This window comes from Oryctolagus cuniculus, chromosome 7 (genome assembly GCF_964237555.1).
Source record: "Oryctolagus cuniculus chromosome 7, mOryCun1.1, whole genome shotgun sequence".
Lineage (NCBI taxonomy): Eukaryota > Metazoa > Chordata > Mammalia > Lagomorpha > Leporidae > Oryctolagus > Oryctolagus cuniculus.
In genome coordinates, this window is record NC_091438.1 from 61951450 (window position 1) to 61971841 (window position 20392).

Genomic DNA, 20392 nt, shown 5'->3' on the forward strand with positions numbered 1-20392 from the left:
ACAGAGAAAAGAATGCTCCAAGCAGAGGAGCGACATGCCCGAAGCCCTGACAGTAAAAGAGTAAGGCATGTTCAAGATACTGTAAGAAGCTCAGTTTCACCAATGTTCAGAGAGTGGATGAAAATGAGGCTGAGGAGGTATGGGGCAAAGTGAGGAAGGGGCAAAAGTCTGCAGGGAGATGAGGCAGGCCAGTGTGCAGTAACCAATGTAGGAGTCAAGAATAGGGTCAGTGGGGCTGGACAAGGGGACAGTGTCACAGGTACATAGGGAGTAGAATGGTTAGATTTTACCATAATTTATGTGGAATACAAGAGAAAAGATGTCAAGAATATACAGGGGGGCCAGCGCTGTGGCGTAGTGGGTAAAGCCACCACCTGCAGTGCCAGCTTCCCATATGGCTGCTCCACTTCCATTCCAGCTCTCTGCTGTGCCCTGGGAAAGCAGAAGATGACCCAAGTCCTTGGGCCCCTGCACCTGCATGGGAAGACCTGAAGGAAGCTCCTGGCTCCTGGCTTCGGATTGGCTCAGCTCTGGCCGTTGTGGCCATCTGGGGAGTGAACCAGTGGATGGAAGATCGCTTCTCTCTCTTTGCCTCTGCCTCTGCTTCTCTGTAGATCTGTGTTTCAAATAAATAAATAAATAAATAAATAAATAAATAAATCGTTTTTTTTAAAGAATATACTGAAATTTCCAGTTTGTTCAACTGTAGCCATTTGTTGTAATCAGGGAGGACCTGGGCAGGACTGCCATAGCACATGTACCAGATCCTCAGGGCAGCATTCACAGCATACAGTTCCGTCAATGGCATCCGTCCCTTAGAAAGATCACAGGAGTTTAAAAAAATATTTTCTTATTTATTTACACAGAGAGAGGGAGAGATAGATATAATCCATCCTCTGATTCACTCCCTGCAATGGTCAGGGCCATGCCAGGCAGAACCCAGGAGCCAGAAGCTTCATCCAGGTCTCCCACTTGGGTTGCAGGGGCCCAAATATTTGGATTATCTTTTACTGCTTTTCCCAAGCTATTAGCAGGGAGCTGAATCAGAAGTGGAGCAGCCGGTACATGAACTGATGCCCATATGGGATGCCATCATTGCAGGTAGTGATTTTTCCTGCTCTGCCACATGCCAGCCCGAGTTCACAAGATTCTTTTGTTGGGGGGAGACATGTGTTCAGTTTGGTGCTTGTGGAGCTTGAGGTGCTTTTATTAATTAGGAATCTTTAGGTAAAATACAGAAAATGGCTTACATTGTAAACAGAATTTAAATTCATTTATTTATTTGAAAGGTAGAGTTATACCCACACACACACACACACACACACACACAGAATCTTCTGTCCACTGGTTCACTCCCCAAATGGCTACAATGGCTGAGGCTGGGCCAAGCTGAAACCAGGAGCCTGGCACTCCATCCAAGTCTCCCATATAGGTGCAAAGACCCAAGAACTTGGGCTGTCTTCTGCTTTCCAAGACACGTTGTTAGCAGGGAGCTGGGTCAGAAGAGGAGCAGCTGGGCTCCAAACCGGTGCCTTTATGGGATGATGGCATCACAGACTGTGGCTTAATCTGCAACAACACAATGCCAGCTAACAGGAGAGCTCAAAAGTGAGTGGACTTCTGATAAGGCTTCATTTAACAGTTCAACAATGTCACCAAAGATCACTAATGTACCTCTGCCCTCCCCGTTGCTTCTCTCTGGCTTCTGTTGAGTGGGCTATCTTAGTATTCTAAACCTTGCCCTCCTTGTGGCTGAAAAGTGACCTCAGGAAGCTTCGAGTATTTTGTGCTATTTTGTGTGTAGCAGGAGAGAGCTTACTGCCCTAGAAGTTCCCTCAGAAGAGCAAGGAAGCATCTATTGAGAAGTCTTTCCAAAACATTTCCTTGAGTGTCAGTGGCTCAGATTATGTCATAATGAGTGTATTCATCCTTGAACTGACCACCATGGCAGAGTGGTAAGACGTACTGACCTTGAGCAAGAAACTAAAATAAAGACCACAGAGCCAAGGAAACATTCTACTGAAAACCCATCCTGTAAGGAAAATGTATTGTAGTTAAACATGCACTGGTAATGACCAGCTCTTCAGTTTCCAGGTGGTAAGCATCTTACACGTCTGTTGCATTTACTCTTCACAACAATTCTGTAAAGTAGGAACTGCTGGTATTCTAGCACCCCAAATAGACAAGGTACTTGGCCTTTGATTTCCAGATAATGAAAATGAGTTACAGAGGTGATTTGGGGACCTTTCTAAGGAACAGATACCATTTATTTGAAAAGTGTCCTGTGAATGGGACCCTGGGATGTGTGACATGGCAGGAGTCATTAAGTAGCTTGTTCTGGATCACTCAGTAAGACCCATGCTAAGACTGAAACCTGGGTTTATTTGTCATGTCATGTTGCCTCATTAAAATTGGACACAATTGCCATCAGAATTTATCTGAGTCTCAGTTGTTTCCACCTAAATGGTTTCCATTCTCATATTAGTTCACAATAATAATGAACACTTTATGGATGCCTGCTATATACTGGATCTTATTTTAGGCAAAGAGGTACAAATATCTCTACTGTTAAGGCTGGTACCTTATATCTGATGTGCATGACTGTATTTAGGTACTTGATTATATATAGTATACTATTTATTTATTTGAAAAGGAGAGATAGGGAGAGAGAGAGAGAGAGAGAGAGAGAGAGAGAGAGAGAGATATGGATGGATGAGAGGACAGGAGGGGAGAGGAAAGAGGAGAAGAGAGAAGAGAGGAAAAGAGAAGAAAAAAAAAGAGATCTTCCATTTGTTGATTTACTCCCAAATACATGCAACAGTCAAGGCTATGCCAGGCTGAAGCCAGGAGCCAGGAACACACTCCAGGTCTCCCACATGGGTGACAGGGCCCTGAGTACTGGGTCTATCACCTGCTGTCTCCCCAGGGTACGCATTCATTGGAAGCTGGATTGGATGCAGAGGCGAGACTCCATCCCAGGCACTTTGGCATGGGATGTGGATTTCCCAAGTGGCAGCTTAACCTGCTGCACCACATTGCCCTCCCCTGCGTTGTGGTTTTTAACTACAATTAAATGCCCAAGTAGTCATTGATATTGAATAAGTTGTATGCCCTCTGAGGCTTCTGAGTACTGATACACCTTTGCCCTCTTGTTTGCACAGTATAAATTGTTTCTTAGTGAAGAAGGAGCCAAATTAGGAACTCTCCAGAAGCTTGTGTCTGGTTGTTTGGCTGGTGCTACTTCACTCTCATTTATATACCCGATGGAGGTAAGCACTGTTGAAGAAAATGTGATTTAACCGCATTTTAAAATGAAAATTATGGCTAAGTTTTTCTTTTCAGATGAGCTGCAATCCTCTTATCAGTGGTGGAAATCATACTGAGTAGGGAAAATCTATTGCTAGGGCAGTATCACCAGAGCCCTGATATCTAAGTTGGCACTTCTGTTCCTGCTTTGTATTTTCTTTTTCTGAGGGTGTGATATATATATATATATTTTTTTTTGACAGGCAGAGTGGACAGTGAGAGAGAGAGACAGAGAGAAAGGTCTTCCTTTGCTGTTGGTTCACCCTCCAATGGCCGCCGCGGCCGGCGCACTGTGGCCGGCGCACCGCGCTGATCCGATGGCAGGAGCCAGGAGCCAGGAGCCAGGTGCTTTTCCTGGTCTCCCATGGGGTGCAGGGCCCAAGCACCTGGGCCATCCTCCACTGCACTCCTTGGCCACAGCAGAGGGCTGGCCTGGAAGAGGGGCAACCGGGACAGAATCCGGCGCCCCGACCGGGACTAGAACCCGGTGTGCCGGCGCCGCTAGGCGGAGGATTAGCCTAGTGAGCCGCGGTGCCAGCCTGAGGGTGTGATATTTCTTTCCATATGATTGTCAGAATTGGTTGCCAAATTTCTTCAACAAAAAAAGTCCAGTTAAGATTTTGATTCTGATTGCACTGAATACATTTTGGATAGAAATGATAATTACAATATTGAATCTTCTCATCCAGGAAAGAAGTCTCTTGCTCTCTCTCTTGATCTTTTATTCTTTGATAGAGGTTTCAAATTTTCTCATGTATTTTGAGGCTTTTATATTACTAGATACTTTGTGATATTTATTATTGTTATTATCATATTCCAACATTTTTCCTAATGTTTATTGCTGGATTTTTATGTTTAACATGTTTCTAGCCATTTTGCATTATTCTCCTTAATTCTAGTAATCTGGAACTCTAAAGACTATCTTTTAATCTTCGTTTATCTGAAATTTCATCATGAAATGTTAAAATTTGGACCTTTTTTATTCAACTTACTTTGTTAATTTTGGGTATTTTCAATGAAAATACTTGCATTTTTCGAGTCCGGGGAAGTTTTTTGCTATTAAAGTTTAAATTATGTTTTTCTTCTTTGATATTTTTATACTCATTCTGTAACTCTTACTTCATGAATATCAGAATTACTGATGATATCCAAAAGCTCTTAAGTCTCTATTTTACACTTTCCCTTTCTGATTTATGTTCTTGGAAGAATTAATTGACTTGGTATGCAGGTCATGAACTTATTCCGTAACTGTTTCAGTGTTGCTCTTTAGCTGATTTGTTGAATTTGTTTAATTATGAAAATGTATTACATTTATAAACCTAGTTTCTTTTTAAGCCTAGTTTCAATATACTCTTAACTTCCTCTGAGGGGGACAGGCGTGGCTTTTGAGATACCAGCATCCTACCTCAGAGTGCCAGTTTGAGTCCTAGCTCCTCCATTTCCCACCTAGCTTCCTGCTAATGTGCCTGGGAAGCAGCAGGTGATGGCCCAAGTGTTTGGGTCCCTGCCACCCATACAAACTAATTTTTTTAAAGATTTATTTATTTATTTGAAAGTCAGAGTTACACAGAGAAAGGAGAGGCAGAGAGAAAGAGAGAGAGGTCTTCTATCAGATGGTTCACTCCCCAATTGGCCACAATGGCCGGAGCTGCGCCAATCTGAAGCCAGGAGCCAGGAGCTTCTTCCGGGTCTCCCACACAGGTGCAGGGAACCAAGGATTTACGCCATCTTCTGCTTTCCCAGCCCATAGCAGAGAGCTGGATGGGAAGTGGAGCAGCTGGGTCTCGAACCGGCTGCCATGTGGGATGCCAGTGCTTCAGACCAGGGCGTTAACCCACTGCACACAGTGCTGACCCCTAAGACTAATTTCTTATATTCAAGCAGAGGATACAGAAAATAAACAATGTACACTAGGAGTAAGTAAATCATACAGTATTTTAGAAAATAAAAAGTACTTTCTAAGCTGGTATGTGCTATGGAAAAAGAAAATAATAGAACAGTGTTTGGGGAAGCAGAGGTGCCTGGGGTATGGGAGTGGCAGTTTTAAAGAGGTTGGGTAAATTCATTGAGAGGCAAGGATGTGAAAAGAAATAAGGGAATAACCAGGAGGATGCCTGGGGCTGAGCATTGCAGGCACAGGACATGATACAGAGGCCCAACATGGGAATGTGTCTGGCTAGCTCAGAAGCTGGTGTGTGGAGCAAAAGTGTATATGGAGTTGTAGAGCATGAGGTTAGAGGATGGAAGGGGGCAGATCAGAGATCAGAGTAATTTCGCTTATTACCCTGGTGTTATGAGGAGCCACTGTAAGGTTTATAGTAGATCTGACTACAAGAAGATTGCCCTGGTTGCTGGATTGTGAATAGACTAGGTGATAAGGTTAAGACGTGATGGAACTTATTCAGGAAAAAGGCTGGTGCTTTACTCCACATGGTAACAGTATGGTTGCTGAGATTCCAGAAGATAGGACCAAGAGAATTTCCTAAGGAATTAGATGTAGGGTGTAAGAAAGAAGAGATAAGGATGATTTAAATTTTTAGTCTTGAGCAACGAAAGGATGGAGCTGTCTCAGTTAACTGCAAGTATAGCAGATTGAGAAGGAAGATGAAAAAGTCAGGTTTTAGAAATATTGACTAAAATATTCATTGACTTATATGGTAAATATTTTATAAAACTCTGTAGCCATTCACAAAGTTTGTGTATATATGTATATGAGTATATATGTAGATGTGACTAAAATCCTAATATTAGAGTTATTAGAAAACTGGGTTTTATAGGAGCTTTTCTTTTCAGTTCTTTATCTGAACCATGGCACAAAAGCTGTGGCTATACTCATGTGTAATTTGGACCAAAAAAAGAAAGACATCACTGAATTCAGACACTATCTTCCAATATAGTTAAATTCATAAGTTTAACAAAAGCATTTAACCACTATATTTGTAAAATACTCCTTTGGAAAACTAAAATATCCCAGGAAACAGTATAAAAATATATGCATATGTCATTGAAAATACAGTTTGACCTAAGATTATACTGTTTTTTTAAAAAAACTTTAATAATGAATGAACTCTGCAGCCCATAATTCAAATTTAGCTTAGTCCAAACTGCTGAGTTAGATAACTATCAATAATCTTATAACATTACTTCTTTTCACATTCAGGTTCTAAAAACTAATCTGGCCATAAGCAAAACTGGACAGTACTATGGGATGTTGGATTGTGCCAGGAAGATTTGGAAGCTCGAAAAGTTTCGAGGCTTCTACAGAGGCCTCATTCCTAGTCTTTTGGCTGTCATACCGTATGCAGGCGTAGATATTACTGCTAATGAGGTAAGTTTGTTTTCACGACAGGCTTACAATAGATTTATTAGACCTGAAAATACAATATATCTAAATGTTTATCAGCTCATACATCTAAGGCGGTTAGTAATGAGCATGTTATTCACAGTCAATTTCGCTAGCTGCCCATCCTCAGGAGTATGTGCTGGCTTCCTAAAAGCACTGTCCTCAGCCTCCCTTCCCTCCCTGCACCCAGGTCACTCTCCCTTGGTGACTCATCTGTTGCTGACTTTCAGTATAGCTGGTGCACCTGTACCAGACACTCACAGGTCTGCTTTTTAACTTACCATCTTGACCACCAAGAAGACAGAATGACATTGCCTGGCTTTCCAAAATTTTTCCTAATGTCTAAAGTCTGATTTGGTTCAAGGTGTTTTTGTTCTGGGTTTCCTTGTGAATGATTTTTGGTAATTCTGGTGATCTCTAAATCAATTATAGTCATTTGATTCTCCAAAATCAAACAAAGAAACAAAAAAAAGAGAAGAATAAAAGGGAAAAAGTAATACAAAAATAATTATAACCTATTTCCATGTTATTGGTATACAGTTTCACTTTAGGGATTTCCTGTCGCTGATTTTGATGGACTGTTGAACATGGCCATTCCTTATCTAACTCCCTCTGTCTTTGGTAGTCCTGAATACCTTCCACCCCGCCATACTTACTTCATTGATTGTCTTGATAACCTTGTCAAAAATCAGTTGACCATAACTGTAAGAGTTTATTTCTGGTTTCTCAATCCTATTCCACTCATCTACATACCAATTCTTATGCCAATACTTCACTCTTCTTGATTACTGTAGATTTGTACTAAGTTTTGAAGCTGGGTCCTGTGAAACCTGAAGAATGGTTTTTCATTTTTCAGCTCTTTTGGGTTTCTTACATTTCCATATGGACTTTAGGATCAACTGATTTTAGAAGTTTTAAAACAGTGGAAAAATATGAAATAATATTTCAATATGTTGGCAGAATAAGGGAAGTATGCTGTCATTCTAGGGAAAACTTAAGGATTCACTTAAGCTTTGATGATTATAAATTTCAAATGAGACAAATCATGATGGCTGTTTAGTTTTTCAGCAATGTTTGGCTGCAAGGGACTGAGTATGGAGTAAGCAGAGCTAGTTTTAAGCCAAGTGATTCTAATCATGCCAACACAATGAAGACAGAAAAAAGTAAACAGGAGGATTGTAAGGGAATAATAGGACCTATTTTTTGAGGTTTTATGAGTATTAAATTATGTGAAATGATTAGATATGCCCTTGCATGTGAAAAGTGCTATGTATATGTGAAATATCATCACCATCATCATGATAATCAATTTCTCCTCAGAGATACTATCTCTCTTTCCTGCTGAGGTTGACTATTTTACTTGACTCTTGATCCACATTTTTGCTCCATCAATATTCCCTTTTATCAGATGGTGATCACCTTCAGGTCTCTTTTGCAAAATTAAACATGGCAGACACAAGTTTTTTCTCTGTTACTCCATCAAGTGTCTACCATCAATTTTTCATTTGTTAACTTCCCTCCAAAGGATGTGAAGTATCATCTATACTTTATTTACTCTGTTTATTCTTTCCTTAACCTACTGTAGTCTGATTTCTAATCTTTGATCTGCTGTTGAAGACTTAAATAAAAGTCCTAAGTGAGTCTGACAATTAGCCAAGTTTGGGAGACATTAAATGAGGAAATCTTTAAAAGCAATGTATTAGTTTGCAAGGGCTGCCTTAACAAAATACCGCAGCCTGGTCAGCTTAAACAGCAGGAACTTCTTTTCTCACAGTTCTGGATGGCAGAATTCTTTTTTTTTTTTTTTTTTTTTTTTGACAGGCAGAGTGGACAGTGAGAGAGAGAGAGAGAGAGAGACAGGGAGAAAGGTCTTCCTTTACCATTGGTTCACCCTCTAATGGCACTGTGGCCGGCACACCGCGCTGATCCGAAGGCAGGAGCCAGATGCTTCTCCTGGTCTCCCATGGGGTGCAGGGCCCAAGCACTTGGGCCATCCTCCACTGCATTCCCGGGCCACAGCAGAGAGCTGGACTGGAAGAGGGCAACCAGGACAGAATCTGGCGCCCTGACCAGGGCTAGAACCCGGTGTGCCGGTGCCGCAGGCGGAAGATTAGCCTATTGAGCCGCGGCGCTGGCCTGGATGGTAGAATTCTAAGATTACGAGGTTGGCAGGTTTGATTTTGAGATATCTCTCCTTGGCTAGCAGATGGCCACCCTCTCACTTTGTCCTCACATGATCTTTTCTCTGTGTACATGCGTGTCTTCATCTAATTTCCTCTTCTCATAAGTTTACCAGTCGCATTGCATTAGATCACTTCTTAAACACCTCATTTTATCTTAAAATACAGTTTCTAAATATAGTTACATTCTGAGATATGGAGGCTGGTTAGGAATTCAACATAAGAGTTTTGGGAGGGTACAATTTCTTTTAAAAGATTTGTTTCTTATTTCTTTTAAAGGCTTGAAAGGCAGAATTGGGGAAGAGAGAGAGTCAGTCTTCCATCCACTGGTTCATTCTCCAAATGGCTGTAATAGCTGGCCAGGCCAAAGCTTCTTCTGGGTCTCCCACGTGGGTACAGGGGCCTAAGCACTTGGGCCATCTTCTGCTGCTTTCCCAGGCACATTAGCAGGGATCTGGATCAGAAGTGGAGCAGCTGGGACAGGAACTGGGGCCGTGCTGGCATCACAGGCAGTAGCTTTACCCTCTATGCCACAGCACCAACCCCTAGGAGGATACAGTTTGACCCATAACAAGCAGTCAGTGGCTTTATCGAACATTTTTATTATTTAAAGTTTTTAAATTTACTTTTTTTCACTTTATTTGAAAGGCATAGAGGCAGAGAAAGAGACAAAGATCTTCCATCCTCTATGCCTTTCAAATAAAGTGAAAAAAAGTAAATTTAAAAACTTTAAATAATAAAAATGTTCGATAAAGCCACTGACTGCTTGTTATGGGTCAAACTGTATCCTCCTAGGGGTTGGTGCTGTGGCATAGAGGGTAAAGCTACTTCCATCTGCTGATTTATTCCCCAAATACCTGCAGAAACTGCTGCTGGGCCAGGCTGAAGCCAGGAGCCCAGAACTCAATGTGGGTCTCCCACATGGGCGACAGGGACACAAGTACTTGAGTCATCACTTGCTGCCTCTCATGGTGTGTATTAACAGGAAGCTGGAATCAGAACCCAGGTTCTCTGATACAGAAGCAAGTGTCCCACATGGTATCTTAACCACTGTGCCAAATGCCTGCCCTTATTGAGCACTTTTAGATATTAAAACTATTTTGGTATTTAAAAGTCAATTTAACCATGTAGCTAAATCATTGCCTGCAGACTTGGGAGTGGGAGGGAGGAAGTCCTTGTGACTGCTTCTGAGGGTCTATGAAGTCTAAAGTATTTTTGTAACTCTAAGATGTTATTTACCTTTGTCAATCTCATTTTCTTTTAAGCATGGGGTTTTCCCAGAGGCACATCATTGCTCTGATGGCTGATAATGCATTCTTGTGTATAGTATTTTTTCTGTTTCAATATCTAATATGATATTTAACATTGATAGATACAACCCATATGAACAAAACTTTTGGGTGTCCTAAATAATTATTATGAGTGTCAAGGGATCCTGAAACAAAATATTGCTCTTAGAGGAAATGCAGTCTGACAAGTTAAGCTTCCCTAAATGTTAGACAATCAGAACTTTGGTGAACCAGGGCAGGTCATCAACTTCCATCACTAAGGTTGTCTTACTTATGGTTCTTTGTACACAGAGAACACCTCTGGATAGTTCTAATTGCTAGGCTGATATTCAGGAAAAGAGGTAAGATTTAGGCCATTTGAGTCCTTGAAATAGTGGAGGTTTTACTAATTGCCTTAAATTAGACTAAAAATGGGTGGTTTATAAATGCATAAGAGATTTTTAAAAGCTTGTGGAGGCCGGTGCTGTGGCTCACTAGACTAATCCTCCGCTTTGCGGCGCCGGCACACCGGGTTCTAGTCCCGGTCAGGGCGCCAGATTCTGTCCCGGTCGCCCCTCTTCCAGGCCAGCTCTCTGCTGTGGCCAGGGAGTGCAGTGGAGGACGGCCCAAGTGCTTGGGCCCTGCACCCCATGGGAGACCAGGATAAGTACCTGGCTCCTGCCATCGGATCAGCGTGGTGCGCCTGCTGCAGTGCACCAGCCGCGGCGGCCATTGGAGGGTGAACCAACAGCAAAGGAAGACCTTTCTCTCTGACTCTCTCTCTCACTGTCCACTCTGCCTGTCAAAAAAAAAAATGCTTGTGGAGAATAGAATTAAAAGATAAGTTTGTTTTGGTGCAAAGAATGGAAATCCAGGCATAGTTTTTTCATAACCTATATTTGTCACATACTTTTTGCACACTCTTGTATTTCCTAAGGCTCTTGCTACTTTGGACTAGATTGCTGCATTCTGTATTTGATACTTTCTGCTATAATGTGACACAGAAGATAAGAATTTATGCCTAGGGTGAGAGAGAGATTAATTTTTTATTATTTTGGTTTATCTTGTAGGAGTTGTTAAAGTGTGTTATTACTTTGTTCTCTGTCAGCTTTTGAGGACTCGTTGGCTAAATACTCAAGCGGAAGACCCTGAGTTGGTGATTTTGCTGGGATGTAGTGCCTTGTCTAACTTCTGTGGTCAGATTGTCAGCTACCCCCTCTTCCTAGTGAGAACTAACATGCAGGTTCAAGGTGAGTTTTTGTGAGAAGGATGACAGTGTAAAAAACCCTACATGGCCTAGGGATTTTGTTTCCATTTTCTGCTCTGAAGACAGTCTTAGAATCCTTCTCGTTTTCATCACTCAGTGCTAGCTCTCTTAAGAACACAAAATTAGGAAATTCTTCTCATATGAGTGATAATGGTGCTATTTATTTCAAATTGAGTTTCAAAAATCAAATTTGAATTTTATAACAACATAAAGATGCAATACAATGCTTTCAGTGTTTATGTGTGGCTACACTGGAGAAGTCCTATCCTTTTTTAAAGTTTTTCATTTTATTTGAAAGAAACGCGTGCACACACGCGCAAGAGAGAGAGAGAGAGGGCGAGAGGAAGGGCAAGGGAGGAGAAGAGAGATCTATCTACTGGTTCACTGTCCAAATGACTGCAAGAACTGGGGCTGGGTCAAGTGGAAGCCAGCAGCCTGGAACTCCATCCTGGTCTCACTCAGGGGTGACAGGGGCCCAAGCACCTGGGGCATCCTCTGCTGCCCTTTTAGGCACGATAACAGGGAGCCGGATTGGAAGCAGAGTTAGCAGGACTCGTACTAGCACTCTGATACAGGATGCTGTTGTTGCAAGCGGCAGCTTAATCCACTGCACCATAATACCAACCACATACAGTTTATTCTTAACCCAGAGTTCATAAGATTGTGATTATAAGGGAGTCAAAATTTCAATATCCTCAAAATGACTTTAAAACTTTTTTACAACATGAGATGCAGTGAGTCTATTTTGCTTAGAAAGAATTCAATTAAATATTTGCTGATAATTAGCAAAAAATGTTATTGAAGTCCAAAAAAGTATATTCTGTCTTTCACTTCAGTTGGCGGGGGGCATTGTGGCACTTTGGGTCAAGCTACAGCTTGGGATGCCTGCATCCCATATTGGAGTGCCTAGTTCTAGTCTCAGCTACTCCATGCTTCTGATCCAGCTTCCTGCCAATGTGCTTGGGAGGTAGCAGGTGACGGCCCAAATACATGGGTCCCTGCTATCTACATGGGAGATCTGAATGAAGTTCCTGCTTCTTGGCTTCATTCATTCATTTGAAGAGTGAAGATCTCTCTCTGTCTCTCCTCTTTTTCTGTCATTATGCCTTTCAAGCAAAGAAATCTTTTAAAATTTATAAAAATTTATGGCCTTTGATTGCAGGAATTTTTACAAATGTATACACCTATGTAACTAACTACCACAGTACATTTCCATCATTCCAGAATGATCCCAGGCAATGAACGTGCTCGACCCAATGTAATTATTATTCTTTTATCACCATCAATAAGCAAGTTTACCTGTTCTTGTAAGCTATGTAGATTCTTGAAAAACCATGTGTGTTTTTGCGTGTAGTCTTTGCCATATAGTAGTCTCTTATATGGGTACCTCACTTTAATTATCCAATGTACTGTTGATGGATATCTGGTTTGTTTCTAGTTTGGGGCTATTATGAATAAAACTGCTATGAACATTCATGTACTTGTCTTTTGGAAAACAGAAGCATCATATATCTCAGGTATATATACCAGGAGAAGAATTGTTGAATCATATAGTCAACATATATTAAGATTTAGTAGATATTGCCAAATTCGTTTTCCCAAGTGCTAATACTGATTTACACTGTAACTGCAATGTGTAAGAGTTCCAGCTGCTCTACATCTTTGCCAGCCTTCTTACTGTATATCTTTTAATTTAGGCTTTCTCATGATTGTATAATAACATCTCTTCATGGCTTTAATATACATTTTTTGCTGAATAATTTTGTTGAACACTTCTTTATGTGCTTTTTAAGATTTGGATGTCCTTTCCTGTAAAGGGCCTGACCAGATGTTTTGCTCATTAAAAAAAATTAGACTGTTTATCTTTTTTTTCTTTCTGATTTGTAAGCATTCTTTTTTTTTTTTTTTACCTAGAAACCTTTATTTTAAGGTATACAAACTTCATACATTTCATATGTATAAATTTAGGAATATAGTGATTCATCCCACCTTTTTCTCACTCCTGCCTGCAATCCTACCCCTCTTCCTCCTCCCTTTCCTATTCCCATTCTTATTTTTTATGAGGATCCATTTTCAATTATTTTTCCCATATAGTTATGAATTGATCCAACATGATTCTCTTACCATTGACTTTTTTGGTAAATCAGATTATTTCACGTATGTTGACCTGTTTCTGACTTCTCTACTGTGTTCTTTAACTATTTGTTGATCCTCTCAGCAGTCAATTGTCTTAAGTACTATAGTTTTTTATAAGACATCTTTATATCAGGTATTATAAGGCCTCCAATGTTCTAAAGGATTATTTTTACAATTCTTATTTCCTTGACTTTATGCAAATTTAAAAAAGGATTTATTTACTTATTTGAAAGAGAGAACCATCTGCTGGTTCACTCCCCAAATTGCCGCAATAGCCGGGGCTGGCTCAGCCCAAGGCCAGGCTCAGCCCAAAGCCAGAAGCTTGGAATTCCATCTTGGTCTCCCATGTGGGTGGTAGGAGCCCAAGTCTTGGACCATCTTCTGCTGCCTTCCCAGTGCATTAACAGTTGGTTGGATTGGAAGTAGAGCAGCCAGGACTGGCCAGCACTCATGTGGGATGCCAGATTAATCTGCTGTGCCACAATGCTGGCCCTTATGTAAATTTTTTTGCCTGTGCAGGTTTTAAGATCATCTTGTCAATGCACACAAAAAATATTCTTTTGAGGTTTTGAAATTGTTTTGAATCTATAGATAAAATTGGGAATAATTTATATCCTAAAAAATCTATGAATATGATATATCGTACCATTTTCTTACATCTTATTTAATGTCTTCTAATAATGGTTTATAGTTTTCAGTGTAGAGATGGAATAATTTTTTGTTAGGTGTTTTTTATTGGTGATTAATTTTTTTGTTGTTATAATAAATGGATTTACCCAAAATTCATTTTCTAGGTGCTTTCCCCCCCAGCTTTTAGAGATGTATTTGAGTCTAGAACACTGATCTTCACACTTTGCTAAAAGTGTATGTTAATTATAATAGTTTATCTGCCTTTTGTAATTTTTACATACACAATCTTACCTTCTGTGAAGAATGACAGTTTGCTTTCTTCCATTCCAGGCTTTAAGCTTCCTGCTTCTTTTTCTCACCTCATGGCACTGGCTAGGACCTCCAGTGCAATGTTGTGATGATAATGGGCAGAGGGATATATTAATCTCCTTCATATTCACAGGAAAATTGTTTAATAATTCACCATGGAGTAGGATGTTTGCAGTGGACTTCTTTTTTAAAGATTTATTTTATTATTTATTTGAAAGTCAGAGTTACACAGAGAGAAGAGAGGCAGAGAGAGAGAGAGAGAGAGAGAGAGAAAGAGAGAGAGAGTTCACTCTCCAAATGGTCTCTTCCAGGTCTCCCACACGGGTGCAGGGGCCCAAGCACTTGGGCCATCTTCCACTGCTTTCCCAGGCCACAGCAGAGACCTGGATGGGAAGAGGAGCAGCCAGGACTAGAACTGGTGCCCATATGGGATGCTGGCGCTTCAGGCCAGGGCGTTAACCTGCTGTGCCACAGCGCCGGCCCCTGCAGTGGGCTTTTGGAATATACACCTCATCAAGTAAAGATGGCCTCTTGTAGTCCTAGTCCATGGGAACAATCATGATTACATATTGAATTTTATCAAATACTTTCCCTATATCTATTATAATAATACTGTAATTTTCTCTGTGACTGTATTGATTTGTAAGTGTTAAAACTACCTTTTAATTCTGGAAAAAAATTCCATTTAGTCATGTTTCATTACAATTTTATATATTGTTGGACTTGACAGATAATATTTTGTTAGGAATTTTGCATTTATAATCATGAGAAATTTGGATTGTAGTTTTCTTTTCTTATAGTGATGTCAGTTTTTTGGTATTAAGGTTATATCAATTCCATAAAATGAGTTAGGAAACATTCCCACTTTTTCTACTCATTGGAAGAATTTGTGTACAATTGGTATTTTTTTCTTAAATATTGGGAAGAATTCACCAGTAAAACTATTTGCGCTTGGATGTTTTTGATGAAAGGCTTTAAATTAAAGATTTGAATTTGTAAAAGCAGAACAGACTTCAAGTCTTTTAAGACTGTGTAGGCTTTCTACTTTTTTTTTTTTTTTTTTTTTTTTACAGACAGAGTGGACAGTGAGAGAGAGAGACAGAGAGAAAGGTCTTCCTTTGCCGTTGGTTCACCCTCCAATGGCCGCCGCGGCCGGCGCACCGCGCTGATCCGATGGCAGGAGCCAGGAGCCAGGTGCTTTTCCTGGTCTCCCATGGGGTGCAGGGCCCAAGCACCTGGGCCATCCTCCACTGCACTCCCGGGCCACAGCAGAGGGCTGGCCTGGAAGAGGGGCAACCGGGACAGAATCCGGCGCCCCAACCGGGACTAGAACCAGGTATGCCGGCGCCGCTAGGCGGAGGATTAGCCTAGTGAGCCGCGGCGCCGGCCCAGGCTTTCTACTTCTTTTGGAAATTCTGAGATAGTGTGTTTTTCAAAGAATTTGCTCATTTCAACTAAAACGTGTAAGTTTATCAGAATACAGTCATTCATAATTTTCTTTTGTTGTACATTTAATGATTGTAGATTTTATAATGATGTTTCCTTTTTCATTTCTGATATTAATGATTTGTCCCTCTTAGTTTGGTTAGTTTATTTGTTGTTTGTTGATTTTTTCTCTATTGCAATTGTATATTTGTTTTCTACTTCATTGATTTATGTTCTTTATTTTTTTTTTTTTTTCTATCTGATTTTCTGAGTTGGAAGCTGAGATCAAGGGTTGCAAACTTATGGCATGTGGGTCAAATCTAACCTGTCACCTGTTTGTGGAAATAAATTTTAAATGGAATACAGGCACTCTCATTTATTGGCAACTTTCACACTACAGCTGCATAGTTGAACAGCTGCAAGAAACCATGCAGCCTGTAAAGCCTAAAATATCTGTCTGGTCCTTTACAGAGAACGTTTGCTGATCCTAGGCTAAGATAATTGATTACCAAGGCCCACATCCTTCTTGGGTGTGAACTACAACCTTTTTCTAGTGATAACCAGGCTGCTGCTAAAATCTTCCCCTAGATCCTCCTTCTGACTGCTTTTTTTTTTTTTTTTTTTACCTGCTGGGTTTCTTGGAGTCTCATCTTACGAGCTTTGGAGTTGGCAGTACCTCAGCACAGATATTTTTGGGCTCACTTCAGTAATATTAATTGAATTTCAGAATTTTGCTCCTTAGATATCAGGTACTTTGGCATCTTTGAATTTGGATTTCTGTCTCCTCAGCTCAGGCACACTTCCTCTTCTGCTTTGACCCTGTTCTCCTATGCTGAAAATAGTCAAGTGGCCTAAAGGAAAAAAAAAAAACATAGTTAATGCAGTGCTTCCTTCAGTGGATTTTCTTCTCACAGGGATCCTGCCTTTGTTTGTACTGATTGCTCTCTCATTATTTAGAAGAGTGGCTTTGTGTTTTTTTTTTTTTTTCAACTTTCAATTGTTATTTTAGTTTAAGTATGACTCGACCTACTCTGGCATCACCAAAGCTAAATTTTCCTTTGCTCTTTTCATATATTCACATTAATTTCTGAAATCTTTTGTGTATTTTGGAAAAAGATATCTTGTAGTCACATGTATTTTCCCTGCCCTAAAATCTATAGTTGACTGTTTATTCCTTTTAGTGAGTAGTGACATTTCAAAATGAAGATCTGAGTGCTAGGACAATCAGTGGGTGTTAAAACCATTTAGTGGGGACGGCACTGTGGCGTAGTGGGTAAAGCCGCTGTTAGCAGTGCCAGCATCCCATATGGGTGCTGGTTTGAAACCTGATTGCTTCACTTCCGATCCAGCTCCTGGCTAATGCACCTGGGAAAGCAGTGGAAAATGGTCCAAGTCCTTGAGCCCCTGCACTTGGGTGGGAGACCTGGAGGAAGCTCCTGGCTCCTGGCTTCAGATTGGCCCAGCTCTGGCTGTTGCGGTTATTTGGGGAGTGAACCAACCAGCGAATGGAAGACTTCTGTTTCTCTCTGCCTCTGCCTCTCTGTAACTCTGCCATTCAAACAAATACATAAAATCTTAAAAAAAAGACATTTAGTTAAGCAGAGTTGAGGAATAGTATGTTCCCATAGTGCCAAAGTGTCATCCATAAGATTTCCTGCTAATTGCAAAGAGGAAAACATATTTTTACAGTAGAAACAATGGGTGATTATCACGCTAAGTGATTAAACTTAACATTGATAGCAGAAAAAGAACCCTAACATCATGTGCCTCCTGATGTAGTATAATATGAAGTACACAGCATCTCCTATGGAAGTATTGCCAAGAATATTTTACTGGCATCATACCTTTATACCTATAGGAAAAAAGAATGTAGGAACAAGTTAAATGATACCATTAAGAAACAATCGGACAAATCCAGAATGTGAAATATAGTATAAGAAAGTTGGCCCAGACTCTTAAAAAATCATTTTCATGGGAAAAAAAAATGTTGGTAGTAAGGGACTGGTACTAGTCTTTTTTTCCCCCCGTTTTAAGATTTACTTGAAAGGCAGAGTTACAGAGTGAGAGGGAGAGATCCACAGAGAGAAATCTTTTATCTGCTGGTTCACTCCCCAAATGACCACAACAGCCAGGGCTGGGCTGAGCCAAAGCCAGGGCCCTGGAACCTCACCCAGGTCTCCAGCATGGGTGGCAGGGAGTCCAAGTATTTGGACCATAATCTTCTACCTTCTCAGGTACATTAGCAAGGAGCTGCTCTGAGGTGGAGAAGGCAGGACTTAAACTGGCACTCAGATAGGAGATGCTGGTGTTCAGGCAGAGGCTTAACCTGTTGTACCACAGCACCATCCCCGTGGTACTAGTCTTAATTAAAAGAACAGAGAAAAATAACAACCAAATGCAATGATGAATTTTGTTTGGATCTTAATTTGAAAACAAATCTGTTAATAGTGGTGTTTGTTTTATTTGGAACATCTGGGAAAATTTGAATAACAACTTGGTACTTGATGGTATAAAGAATTGTTTAATTTTCTAAGGTGTAGTTATGTTGTGATTATGTAGGCTAATGTCCTTCTTTTGGTGTATTTAAGGTTAAGTGTCATGATGTATGTAGCTTGTTGTCAAATTGCTCATACATATGTGAAACAGATCTTATACACACACACGTACACACACACATTAGGAGAGAAAGACAATAAGTATGGAAAATACCAAATGTGAAATGGTAAGTATACAAATAACCGATGAGCTATTCTTTCTGGAGTTTACAATTTTCATAATAAATTGGTGAAAAATCAGTGGGAAAAATAGATTCAACATCAGAAAAAAGTAAGCTTGCTTCATATTGCTTTACAAAGTCATACAGACTGGAGGGAGGGAATGTTCACATCTGATTAAAAAAATTACATGAAGTAATAAAACATTCTTCAAGGAATTCCATGGCAAGTACATATTTTTTAAATTTTCAAGTTACTTTCTTTAGACTTTAGAAGAATTTGTAAGGGGGTGGGAGGAGACAGGAAATGTTTAGACTAAAACAAATAGTAAAAGGTATACTTTTCAATTCTCTACTTGTTTTTACTCAATTTAGCTACATCAGTTTTGGGAATGTAATAACAAGGATTAGATAGAATGTTGTCAGGTACTGTGCCATTGGTGATACAAAGCTTTTGAGTGAGCAAAAATAAGACATTGGTCTCTGCTCTTATGGGATTGATAGTCTAATAGGAAAGATAGATATTAATTAAATGTTTACAGAAATACAGAGTTGCAAAATGTGGTAAGAGCCACAAAGAAATAGGGTTCTCAGAGTGCCAAGAGAGGTATCTGAGGCAATGTGGAAAGACTCTTGGGGAAGTACTGTTTGAAGTGAGAACTGAAGGCTGATGTAGAATTAAATATTTAAAGAGGCAGGATTGGACTCCTGGCTGTGACTATTGACTCCAGTTTCCTCCTAATTTGGACTCCAGAAGATAGCAGTGATGACCCAAGAGGTTGGGTTCCTGGCCAAATGTGGAGACCTGGATTGAGTTCCTGGCTTCAGCCTGGCCCAGCCCCAGACATTGCAGGCATTTGGGAAGTGAACCAGTGGATGGGAGCTTTTTCTTCCCAACTCTGTCTCTATCTCTCTGCCTCTCAAATAAAAACAAAAATAAATTTGTAAGTGTAGGTGAAAAGCTGTTACAATAGTCCAGGCAAGATATGGTGGTAGTTTGGAGATTGGAGGGTTGGGTGGATGTGGAGACAAGTGGATTTGAGAGATATTTATGTATGCATTTTCATTTATTTGAAAGGTAGAGAGAGGGAGAGAGAGAGGGGGAGGGGGAGAGGGAGAGGGAGAGGGAGAGGGAGAGGGAAAATGAATGAAGAGAGTTGGATCTTCCATCCATGGTTCACTTCCCGAATGCCCTCAACAGTCAGGACTATGACAGACCAAAGACAGGAGCCAAGAACTCAACTCAGGTCACTCAAATGGGTGGCAGGGACCAAAGTACTTGAGCTATCACATCATGCCTTCCATGGTATGTGTTAGCAGGAAGTTGGAATCAGACAGCGCTAGGAGTTGAATCCAGGCACTCCACTGTGGGATGCAAGTGGTATCTTAACCACTGCACCAAACACCTACCCCTGAGGGATATGTAGAGGGTAAAACTGCATGATGAGAGAAAGGGGAATGTCATGAATGCATTCTAGGTTTTCAGCTTCAAAAGTTAGATAAATCATGGAGCCATTTCCTGAGAAAAGAAATATTAAATGAGAAACATATTTGATTTGTTTTTGAGATGGAATATTCCTAAGACATGAGATGTTGAATAAAGGTACCTCCATGTGTCTAGGGAATTTTTTTTATTGTTAAGGTCTACAATATTTATAAGTAAATCTTACAACTAGTGGGCAGATTTTGTTCCTAAAAGGAAAAACAATGAAATAGTAGTGTTATTTCTATCACAATCACTAATTATATGCTATGTTGGACCAGATAAATTCTGTTGGGGCTGCTTCTAAGAGAATTTAATTAATAATATTTTAT

The 20392-nt window shown here is 40.3% G+C and overlaps 1 protein-coding gene across 6 annotated transcripts in view; it reads left to right on the forward strand.

The window, feature by feature from the left end:
- The window catches only part of LOC100344331 (mitochondrial adenyl nucleotide antiporter SLC25A24), a 91846-nt gene that overhangs the window by 71054 nt on the left and 400 nt on the right, over positions 1-20392 (forward strand). For 5 of the 6 annotated variants that reach the window (XM_051856215.2, XM_051856216.2, XM_051856213.2 and 2 more), the window contains 3 exons: positions 3162-3269; positions 6467-6634; positions 11206-11347. In XM_051856215.2, coding sequence (XP_051712175.1) covers positions 3162-3269; positions 6467-6634; positions 11206-11347 — 418 coding nt within the window. The remainder of the gene's footprint in view (positions 1-3161; positions 3270-6466; positions 6635-11205; positions 11348-20392) is intronic. The other variant, XM_051856217.2, reaches the window with a different exon arrangement.